An 11,662-nucleotide genomic window follows, 5' to 3' on the forward strand; every position below is an offset into this window, starting at 1 on the left:
CCCTCGGCGGGAGCGCCGCTGCGCTCCCAAGCGGCGCATTGTAGCAGTGCGCCACCGGGCCGGCCCATTACTTTACATTTTTGCAAATCTCTTTAATATCTAGCTTAATAGAAGCCAACAGGACTCTCATCCGTGCTTCTGTGTTCAAACTGTGTTGACATCACATGTCAGGTGGCCTCTGGGGACTCCACTGCACACTTGTGAGAGCGTTAGTGCAAAAAGTAAAAGAAACATCCTGGTACCCTAAAAACAGTGACTGTTACATGTATAATATGTACTATAAACAGGTGTCATTACATGTAAAATACATATGTACCACAAACAGTACATATATAATATGTACTGTAAGCACAGTATATATTACATTTACAACATGTACTGTGAACAGTGTGTTGCATGTATAACACACTGTGGTCAGTGTTACCTGTATAACATGTACTGTGAATACAGTGTATGTTTCATATATAACATGTACCATGAAGTGTGCATCATGTAGAACATGCACTGTGAACACTATGTGTAATGTATAACATTCACCATGAACAGTGTTACATGCATGACGTACTATAAACTCAGTGCATGTTATGTACATGACATGCACTATGAACAGTGTGTTACATGTATAACATGTACTACGAATTTTTTGTTACATACATGACAAGCACTATGAACAGTGTTTACATGACATGTACTATGAACACAGTGTATGTTACATACATGATGTGTATACTATGAACAAAGTTTGGCCTTGTGGAACCCTGGAGGGTAAATCTGATTGCATAAAATCATGTAACTTCAATGTGATAAAGTAATAGCTAACATTTACTTAATCTGTAAAAAACATCCTTTGAGTTGAAGTTACTGACGTTATGCCTGTTTCAGATAAGGAAACTGAGGCACAGAGTGGGCAAGTAGCGTGCCCAGCAATTCACAATGGGGTGTGTGGAAGGACTGGGAGGGGGGCCAGGCTGCCGTGGGCTGTGCTCTTTGCCCGACCAGCCAGAGCAGGGGTACTTCTTTCCTCTACTCAGCACACACCTGCGGAGTTTCTGTATTGGGCACCACTCTGAGGTCGTGCTAGTGACTTTGGGATGGAGAATCTAAGTTTCTGCAAGGCTCAGAAACTGTCTTTGAGCAACTAGAATAACGCTATGCCACTTAATACCTCAGAGATGTAATGACTGTCTTCACCTCCTCAAAACTTAAAGAAACAAAGGAATGAAGGCTTTGGTGATTCGACTGGCTGGTCTAAGGGGGGTCAGAGAAAAAGGAGGCTGTTCGACCACTGTTGGTTACAGGGGAGACCAGGATGGCTTCTCACTCTAGGGAGCAGGGAACACTGGCTTCCTTTCTGTCTCCACCACCACTGTGCCTGACTCCATCACTCTCGACACGGTTTCACAGCGTCACACGTGTGCCCCTCACCTGCCCCCGAGTCTCTGCCATCCTTTATAGCTATCCTTTCCGAGCAGAGGCTGGAGTCAGCCACTTGTGAAGCAGGATGTCCCCAAACTGACTTACAGGCTTTGAAAAGAAAAAGCAGAAGCACCCGCCACACACCAGGCCTTTCAGGCTTAAACATCTGTTCCCACAAACAGGCGCCTTCTCCAGGCTTCCTGAGCGCCCTGTGGGCACGCAGATGTTTCCCAGCCCGGTCTCAGTGAGGGGAGTTTCTCTCCAGATGATGTGCGCTTTTCTTCTATGGTGAAAACTCCTTTCATAAAACATATATGGTAACCAACTAACAAACTTACCATTAACTTTAAAATGGCCTTTTTAACTCTTCTACAATATAACTGGTCAGACTCTAAAGTGACACAATCTCTGTGAAGAGTTTGGCAATATCTAGAAAAATCTCATTCGCATTTACCTTCACCCAGCAGTTCCACTTCTAGAAATGTGTTCCCAGGGTGCGCTGGCAAAAGTAGAAAATAACTAGTGTATACAATTATGCACTGCAACCTGATTACTGAAAACAAAAGATCAGAAGCAACCCAGCGCCCATCAGTGAGGGACTGCATACATCACAGCACGTGGACACAGAATACAATCCAGCCGTACAAGAAAAGAGAGCACTTCAGGAACCGATAGACTGTGACTTCCATACGTACCTCTAGGTGACAAAAGCAAGGTTCACAACAGCATATAGAGAATGCTACCTTTTGTGAACAGAATATGAAATACATACAAGTTTGCTAATATTTGTGAAAAGAAATACTGAACAATAAATCAGTAGTTTTTAAAAACCAGCTACCAATGGCAGAGGGGGAGAATAGTCTGAAGGGGACAGGGATGAAAGGAGACTTCTTTTGCTGTAAGGTTTGACTTTGAAAACATAAATAGATTTTATACATTCAAAAGAGATAATTAAATCAAAAAGAAACAAAGCAATCCCTGTAGGGATTGTAGACAAACATATCTAACTATATTTAATTGGCAATAAAACCAGAGAAAAAAACTTATTTTAAGCAACTCCAGAACATGATATTGACTACACATCATTAGTGAAATATATGTTCAGGAGAAATGGAGCTGTTGGGAAATCTTAAATTCCAAGCAGTGTTTTATTAATAGTAATACCGAGGGCTGGCCAGTTAGCTCAGTTGGATTGAGCACAGTACTGATAGTAACACTAAGGTCAAGGCTTCCCATACCAGTACCTGCTGGCCAGCCACACACACACACACAGAAGTAACATTGGTATTATTTTCAACATTATTTTGAAATACATAGAATAGTATAAGTAAGTAATAAATACTATTAGGAACCAAAATTTTCAGTGTAAGAGAAAGAATTCAAGTGTAAAAGAAGTGAAATCCTATAATGTTAAATCTTTACTGGACTATAGAACTTCAACTCATGTGTTATGGGATGGGCTATGGGCTCTGACTGTGCAGCTCCAAAAAACAGGGAGAACAAGGAGAGCAGCGTAAAACTGCCTCGTGTAGTGCTCGTGTTGTTGGTGGGGCACACTTGGTAAAACACTATGAAGCAAAGCTAGACAGTGCTGGTCCGAGCAGCCGGGAAGGTGGTCACTCCAGGAGGGAGAGAGAGGCGCTTTCCCTGAGGGGCCACCTGGGGGCTGGCAGATCCCACCACCTGGCCTGGTGGACACCGACTGCAACATAATTTTAAACTAGCTTATGCTGTTTTATATATTTGTGTTATGTTTAACAAATTTAAATTATAAATTGAGATAGGAATTATCAATATGTACCACTGATTTTTCTTTCTTTTCAAAAATCTGAATTTCCTAGTTCTGTCTAGTAAAAAGATGAACAATCTCAGCATCACTAAGAAGGCAACAGATAACCTGATATCATGCGCCTCCTGATGTGATGAGAAACACAGTCCCTCTCACCCCCAATGCAGCATTCTGCCAAAAACGTTAAGCCTGAATCTAATCAAGTCTCTCTGGGCTAGCTTCCAGTTACAGGAAATCCAGGGTAGGCAATGGCAGAACAAGTTATATAACCACACAAGGCAGCAAATCTAGAACGTGAAACATTCTCTAGGACAAGTGACCTAGTTTCTGCAATAAGACAGGAGCATTAAAAAGGGGGGAAGAGAGGGTTCTGGACTTCTCCAAATTAAATAACTTAAGAGACTACCAACCAAATGTTTATTTGGATCCTGATTTGAACAAACCAGCTGTAAAAAAGGTACTTCTGAGACAATCATAAAAGTATGATTATGGATTGGGCGGTTGAGGCCACATGTTATTAAAAATTTTATAAATATGGGCCGAGCCCGTGGCGCACTTGGGAGAGTGCGGCGCTGGGAGCGCAGCAGCGCTCCTGCCACGGGTTCAGATCCTAAATAGGGATGGCCGGGGTGCTCACTGGCTGAGCGCAGTGTGGCCGGTCTCAAAAAGGACAAAAAAAAATTTTATAAATATGGGCCGAGCCCGTGGCGCACTTGGGAGAGTGCGGCGCTGGGAGCGCAGCAGCGCTCCTGCCACGGGTTCAGATCCTAAATAGGGATGGCCGGGGTGCTCACTGGCTGAGCGCAGTGCGGCCGGTCTCAAAAAGGACAAAAAAAAATTTTATAAATATGAAAATGGCACTGTGGTTATGAGGAAAAAAGGTCCATAGTTTTAGAAAAAAGTACTCCAAATATATATAGGGGAGATTTGTTTACAATTGTTGAATACACTGTCTTCTCTACTTTTTAATGTCTCAAAGTTTTCATAAGTAAAAAAAAAAAATCCTGTTATAAAATGACCCAGTGCTCCATAATACCCCCAATTAAAAGTCACCACTACGACAACGTGGTTTTGTTATATGTCTAACCACTAGCGTAACACTAATTCTATGAGAAAACCATACTACAGGTTTTAAAAAAATACTTGTGATAAAAGTTCATATACAAATTCGTGTAACAGGTACCAGCTGTTTGTACAGAAAGATGATTCTGCTTAACTCCTTGGGGTATTGGTTTACAGATTAAGGGAAGTGACACTTATCTCTAAACCAGAGGTCAGCAATCTACAAGTGGGCCAAATCCAGACCAGTGCCTGTTTCTGTAAATAAAGTTTTATTGGAACAAAACCACACTCATTCGTTAACATACACTCATGGCTGCTCTTGTGCTACAACGGCAGAGTTGAGTAGCTGCAGAGATCACATGACCTGCAAAGCCTAAAATATTTTTTTTTTCTTTAGAAATAATTTATTTTGATCACAAAATACAGGGAAAGAGAGAGTGCAGTGCCTGTAACCCCTGGCTGCATATCTTCCCTGCATAATACCCTTTGTACAACACTGGGTTCACACCAGCCCCACAAGCCTTTTCTCTCATTCTGACAGCTGCAGCTCACTTTTGCAAATACTGAAACTGAATTTATGGAAAGGACTTCTTAAACAGGAGCAGTACCTAAGGTCCTTTCTTTGTCCCCAACTCCGTAAGTCCCAAGCTGCCTGGACAGCTGTCCCTAGGTCCCCCACATCCCAGGGAGGTGATGGAGGAAGGGTAGGCCAAACCAAGCATGAGAAATAAAGTCTTCATCGGGCTCACACTGGGAGTCCATGGGTCTTGAGGACCTCTGTGTATTTGTCAATTTTGTTCTCCACGTTCTTTTTAGCTTGTGAGTTGTTTTTTCTTTGGATCTTGGCCTTTTCCTTCCTCTTCTCCTCCAGAGTAGCTGTCACTGCCTGGTACTTCCAGCCAACCTCAGGAGCCAGGTGTCCCAGGTAGGCAAACTTTCTTGTAGACTTCAGATGCATAACCCTGAGAACAGGAGGAACCACCACTGCTTTTTCTTGTCATAGGCGGTGGGATCCTATCAAACACCTTGAAGTGGTCCAGGGCAGCCTGGCCCCGCTTTGTCTTGTACAGCAGCATGCTTTGCATGGTCTGCCAAAAGATGCAGCCAGGGGCTGGGAAGTGGTAGGGGCCACGGGATGGGTTGATGTTTATCCACTTGGGAGAAAGGCCAGGTACTTTAACTTCTTTCTGTAGAAATTGGCAGAATGTTGGGCCGAGCCCGTGGCACACTCGGGAGAGTGCAGCGTTGGGAGCACAGCAGCACTCCCACCGCGGGTTCGGATCCTATATAGGGATGACCGGTGCGCTCACAGCGCTCACTGGCTGAGCGCGGTGCGGCCGGTCTCAAAAAGGACAAAAAAAAAAAAAGAAATTGGCAGAATGTTGATGCTCTCACAACGTACAACCACCACCTTCCGGCCCAGTAGTAGCTGCTTGGCCATGACTGTGGCTACGCGGCCCAGCAGGTGACCTCGGCCATCAAGTACCAGGATCTGCCCCTTGGCTGTCTTCGTCAGCCACCTGGCTAAAATATTTACTATCTGGTGATTTACAGAAAAATTTTGCTGGTGAGCAAAGCAACAGGAAAGACGCAATCAAAGAAAAAAAAAAAACAGCTTCAGTTCTAAGTTCTGATGCTTAAGCTGTCACACTTGGTGAGGCCCCAGGTGAAAAACTGCTTTGGGAAAAAAGCATCTGATTTCAAATTCCAGAGACATTCTATGGCCAAATAAGCTTGTCTCTGAGACGCTTAGAGGAAAAATGTCAAGGAGACATGAAAGGTAAAAGTGATAAAAATGCAAGCTAATCAGTCTTATGCAAGAAGCTTTTGCCGTTATAATGAGTCACACAAAATATTTATTTGCAAAGTTTCTCCCTTTTCAGCTCTGATACTATCTTCCTCAAAAATGTGAAGAGATATTGTTTGTTTACTTATCTGCTGTCCATCTCTTCATGTAGATGTAGGCTCTATGAGGGCAGAAATTTTTTTTGCCCACAATTATAACCCCCATGCCCAGAAAGGTGCTTGGCTCAATAAATATACTAAAAAGTGGTCACTGCCCAACCTCCCTCCCCCCAACACCCCGGCTCAAGGCCACTGGCAGCAATGTTTAGCCGCCACAGCTCCTCACACACCTCACCTCCTGGAGGGAACACTCTGAATAAATCATCCTGCTATACAAAATCTTCTTTTTTTTTTTTTTTCGTCTTTTTTTTTCGTGTCCGGCAACGGATCGCAACCCTCAGTGTTATGCCCGTACCGGACCGGGACCGGCAACGGGATCGCAACCCCTGGCGCTGCGCCCGCACCTCGCTCAGCCAGTGAGCGGGAACCGGTCTGTATGTGGGATCCAAACCCTCGGCGGGAGCGGGCGCACTATAGCAGTGCGCCACTGGGCCGGCCCCTATACAAAATCTTCTATGTTTTGAAGTTAGCTAGGGAAGAAAGAGTATTTATATTAACCTTTACACTTAAGTTTTAGGTTTTAGGATTAAGAATCTTTGGTTCAGGGAAAGATGGACTAAGTAGCTAACTATGAGCTCAAATTTCCATTCTAGTTTCCAACAGGGATGAAAAGACTACATGGTTTATATTCCGGCTCATGAAAGACAGAAGAGAGAAATAAGTAAAGAGAGTGGGGAGAAGGTTGTTTTGTGGGGTAAAGAGTGAGGGCTTATTACCTCCCTCTCCTGCATCTCACCAGTGACAAAAGCCAGGTGCCTGAACACTTATTCCCCTCTGGCAAGGACATGTTCTTTTGGAAAAGACTACCGGTGGCAGCAGCAGCAGCAGGACTGGGGGTGGGGGTGGGGGGGTTTAGATGCAGGAAACATACTTGCGGTTTTTTTCCCTTAGAATGTTGGAAACTGAGTGAGGGAGAAATTAAAAAGTACATAAACACAGCTGATACTTTACACAGACCCTTTTCAAGTGAACTAGGAAAGACTTTAGGAAGCAGCCACACTTCTGGTTCCTTTGGTTAGAACACTTCCTGCACTAGTGATCAGCCTATATGTTCACGCAGCCCTTCTCTTCCAAACCAGGGGTCCTGATCCAAAGGCGTGAAGGTCTACAGGTTGATACCTTACTCCCACCAAATAAAATACAAACACTGTCAAATTAACTCATGCTACCCATTTCTCTTACCCCAGCCAAAGTCAAAATGTTTTCCAACGATTTGGTCATGATGAGACGCTTCTTGGCACGAGTTACTGCCACATACAGTAAATTCCACTCATCCTCAGAAAACGACTCTAAAAAAATGGTAAAAAAAAAACCAACTCGAAGCCTGCTTACAAAACAGAAACTTATGTTCCCATCTAAATGTTTACACTCTTCATCCATCCCCCCAAGAAAACCACTTAAGATTTGCTGGCTGTATATACAAAATTTTCCTACAAATGCCAACTCCAAAGACAAATTAAAAACCTAGCAGACTAGTGGCACAAAATACAGGGTTTTATTTAGCCCTGCTATGGTAAATCCTGGGAATGTGTTCATTGGTTATTCAACACCTGCGATGTGCCAGATGGATATTTACATTCATTATCCCAGTTCTCCTCACAAAAAGCCCGTAAGACAGATGAGGAAACAGGTTTACAGAGGTTAACTCCTTCACACAAACAAGGCCATGGCTAATCAAGGCCCAGGAGCTGGTCCCAAGTCTACTCGTCTCCAAAGCCCACGCTCTTTCCGTTTCCTTACACTGTCTCGCTGGACTGAGTCCAATCTGGAAATGTCCTACTTTGTCACAGGACAAGGGAAGAAAAGCACCACAGAAGTCTTTACTGCCCACTGGCGCCTCTCATCTCCCAGTCACGACACCTAGTGCCTTGGCAGCACCCCAGTGAAGAGCAGCTGACCTATGAGTGTACCACCAGCCACTGAACTGGGTTCTGTAAATGGGTGGGCTCTGTGATCTCAATCTTATTTCAGTAAAGGTGTTGCCAAAGGAAAAAAAATTATGGAAACCAGTCGGGGAAAAAGGTAGTAATATAAAATAAACCTCTCCCCACAACAAAAGCAGCTGATCCCTCTCCATGGCCCCCTCATTTCCTCGCTCCACTCCAGTTTACGTTTAACCCCTGTGTTTCTCCTTCATTTTATGACCATATTCACCAGAGATAAGGAACGTTTAGTATTTATATTTTTGGCATTCCAAGGTATGCTATGCCCCAAATTCTGAATCTACAATTAGCAGAGAGCATTTGTTAGTTTGTTTGTAGTTAAACTTCAAATGATTTTATTCCAAGATTTAAAATAAAATAGCACTGATGCTTAGAGTTTAACAATCAGCCTTGAGTATACGTTTATTAAAAAGCAGACAAATGTTAAAGAGTGCTTACTATTTCAGCTTTTATGTTTTTCTAAACTCTTTAATGAAAAGAAGAGGAATTAATTTTTTAAAAAACACCTTGGTAAGTAGGTAAATTATATGTTTTAAAGCTTTTATGAGGCTGGGACACCCAATGTCTGATGGTGAAAAATACAAACCTAAAGAGCAGGTGCATGTTAAAGAGGCCCCTAGAAGCATAACAGCCCTATAAGCAACAAAGAGAGGGTGGACCCTGTAGAAGTTTGGTTTTTCTGAAAAACACAGTATAACAATCAAAAGTTTAGGACTAGGAGGTGCTTTTTTTCTTCTACAAAAACCCTCCCAAGAGTCCACACCACCCACAAAAGTCAAGGCAGTCAAAAGGAAGCATCCCCACCAACTCTCAACTGCTAAAATAAGAATGTCCTAGGAGCAACCAGTCTCCTTACCAACTCTGAAGTGGGGAAGCTGGGGAAGATTATGCCTGGCACAAGGCACTTTCACAAAATCATCCAAAACATGCACAGTGTCAAACTCCAAGCCTTTGGCTTTGTGCACAGTGCCCAGTATGTACTCTAGAACAAAAACAGCACATGGTTAGGTGGGAATTTCATGGGGTAGACATGAGAGAAGGGAAACGAAGGTATACTTCCTGCTGTACTCTTATACTCTAACTAATATGGCTCCTTGCCTCTGTGCAGCTTTCTGGGAAAAGGAGGGAAGAGGAAACTACAGTCAAAGGAAAAAGAAAAATGAAAAAAGTGAGGGGAAAAGAAGAAAGTGAACTGGAGAGTTAGTACCTCTCAGAATCAGACTGCAGAGGCCAAAGTGACCCTGCTCACCCCTATAACTTACACATGAAGGGACCGAGGCCCAGAGAGGGCTGTGTGGCTCACCCAGAGTTTCACCCAGCAGAGCTGGGACTAGAAAATCCTATTGTACCGGCTTGGAAGTAGAAGAGAAATAGAGAGCCCTGAGGAAGAACAGGAGTTCTGCTCCCCTTCCTCTTCAATGACAAAGGCATCCTTGGCCACAGACACCTCAGACAGGTAAGAAATATCAAAAGACCTCCTGTTCCTTCTCTTGGTGGGAAGGTAAGAACCAACCACATTCCTTACCTGCGAAGTCCAGATCTTCTACGTGGCATCTCTGTATCCTCTGCACCAGCTCTGGAATCCTGACATTATACTTTTCGACTACTGCAATCTTGGCTTCCAGCTCTTTGTCCTCAGCAGCAGTCACGTACCTCTTAAAGCCACTAAAGCCTTCTTTGTGCACCCATCTTCTGATAAACTTGTCTTTAATGATGAGGTTTTCTAAGGAGATGCAGGTGAATGTGACACAGGCTGCCCTAATAGTCGGTGGCAGCAACTGCACGTGTTTAACCACCAGTGTGACAGCGGAGGGTCTCACAGAGGGGACCCAGGTTCCAGTCCTGACTGCATTACTAACTTGCTGTGTGTCCCTGGGCAAGTCAATGCAATGGCCTCTCCGTCTCCAACTGAGGATAAAGAACCTCACCTACTTCACAGAGATTTGAAATAGCATGGTCAATAGGAAAAGAAAGGCGCTATAGACATGTTAGGAGTTATCATCTGGGCCCACATGTAACTGTCCATGTGAAAAGTTGCCCAGGAAGACAGAAAGATGAGGGGCAAGACAACCTAAGGAACCAACATTAGAAAGAAATGGAGACTCCTGAGAGGAGGACCTGGAAAAGTCTGTCAGTACCTCTGCAAACAGGAGGCTGGAGGCACCCACTCTTTATGGGGAAAGAGCTCCCCCCAGTCCTGAAGGAAAGCAGAACACTGACTTGGAACCGCCTGCTTCTCTCCCATCCCTGCCCCAAGTGCTTCCTTCCACCGCACAGAGGCCAGGCGGATACTCACGTTTCCTCCGTTCTTCCTCTGGCTGAAGAAGGATCCAAATATCAATGATTCTGTCCAATCCAAATGATTTAATCCCCTGAAAAAGATTTTTGGTGGGATCTTTGTTTTTTTTTTTAATTGCTGTTGCTTTAACAAAACAAAATAAAGCAAGTGTAGGGATGGGATTTTGAGATGAGATGGTCTCTTGGAAACGGATCTCAAAATGCACCCAAAGCACAGAGAGTAAGCAGGCAACGCCATCACACCAAAGTGCCAGGCTGTAGTGTGGCCCCAACACTCGGAACCATCAGATTTTACGTTTCGGCAAGATCTCGCTGTGCGTTGCTTCCTCATCAATAAGAGGGAATGTAAAATGGTTGCAAAGAATCTAAACAATACCTGAGCACAAAGTGTCGAGTATGAATACTTACCACCGTTTCTCATGAGATAAGAACTAGAGAATGTCTCTAGGTCCAGACTATTCTATGTTTTAAAAGGTCAGCCTTAGAGGAGAGGACCTGATTGTGCCACAGGTTAGCCCCATTCTACATAAGAAGAACCTGCTGAGCCCTGGCTGTGGCTCAGCACACACAGGGCATTGGCTCAGCACACACAGGGCATAGGCCCAGCACAGAAGACAGAGGTGACAAGGGCCCCACACTCTAAAAGCTTTTCATATTCTGGGGAGGGACACATAAAACAGAGACCACAATAAGACAGCATACATTATAATTCACAACCAGACATGTAACCAAGTGCAGATGCATGCTACCAATGACAAGCGTATGTAAGAGAGGGGAAGAGAGCCACTTACTTTATGTTATGCCCATCAGGGATGATATGCCAAAAACAATAATTCTCTTACAATATGAAAATGGCTGAGTTATGCTATATCCACTAGGTGAAATATTATAAAGTCATCAAAGTAGCAATGAAAGAAAATATGCTTATGTGTTGAGAGAAAAATGGCATACGTTTTGATGTACACTATAGTTGCAATTATGCAAAAATATACATCTATAAGGGGAAAGACAAAAATAATCAGTAGAGGGCCGGCCCCGTGGCGCACTCAGGAGACTGCGGCACTGGGAGCGCAGCGACGCTCCCGCCGTGGGTTCAGATCCTATATAGGACTGGTCGGTATGCTCATTGGCTGAGCGCGGTGTGGGCGACACCACACCAAGGGTTGCAATCCCCTTACTGGTCACGAAA

The 11,662-nt window shown here is 44.0% G+C and overlaps 1 protein-coding gene across 1 annotated transcript in view; it reads right to left on the reverse strand.

The window, feature by feature from the left end:
• Positions 1 to 5,257: 5,257 nt before the first annotated feature.
• The window catches only part of LOC103581700 (F-box only protein 18-like), a 26,873-nt gene continuing 20,468 nt past the window's right edge, over positions 5,258 to 11,662 (reverse strand). The window contains 6 exon segments of the mRNA XM_008563471.1: positions 5,258 to 5,426; positions 5,429 to 5,454; positions 7,415 to 7,521; positions 9,032 to 9,157; positions 9,701 to 9,898; positions 10,472 to 10,570. Coding sequence (XP_008561693.1) covers positions 5,285 to 5,426; positions 5,429 to 5,454; positions 7,415 to 7,521; positions 9,032 to 9,157; positions 9,701 to 9,898; positions 10,472 to 10,570 — 698 coding nt within the window. The 3' untranslated portion in view covers positions 5,258 to 5,284.

This window comes from Galeopterus variegatus, unplaced genomic scaffold (genome assembly GCF_000696425.1).
Source record: "Galeopterus variegatus unplaced genomic scaffold, G_variegatus-3.0.2 Scaffold13713, whole genome shotgun sequence".
NCBI classification, from domain to species: domain Eukaryota; kingdom Metazoa; phylum Chordata; class Mammalia; order Dermoptera; family Cynocephalidae; genus Galeopterus; species Galeopterus variegatus.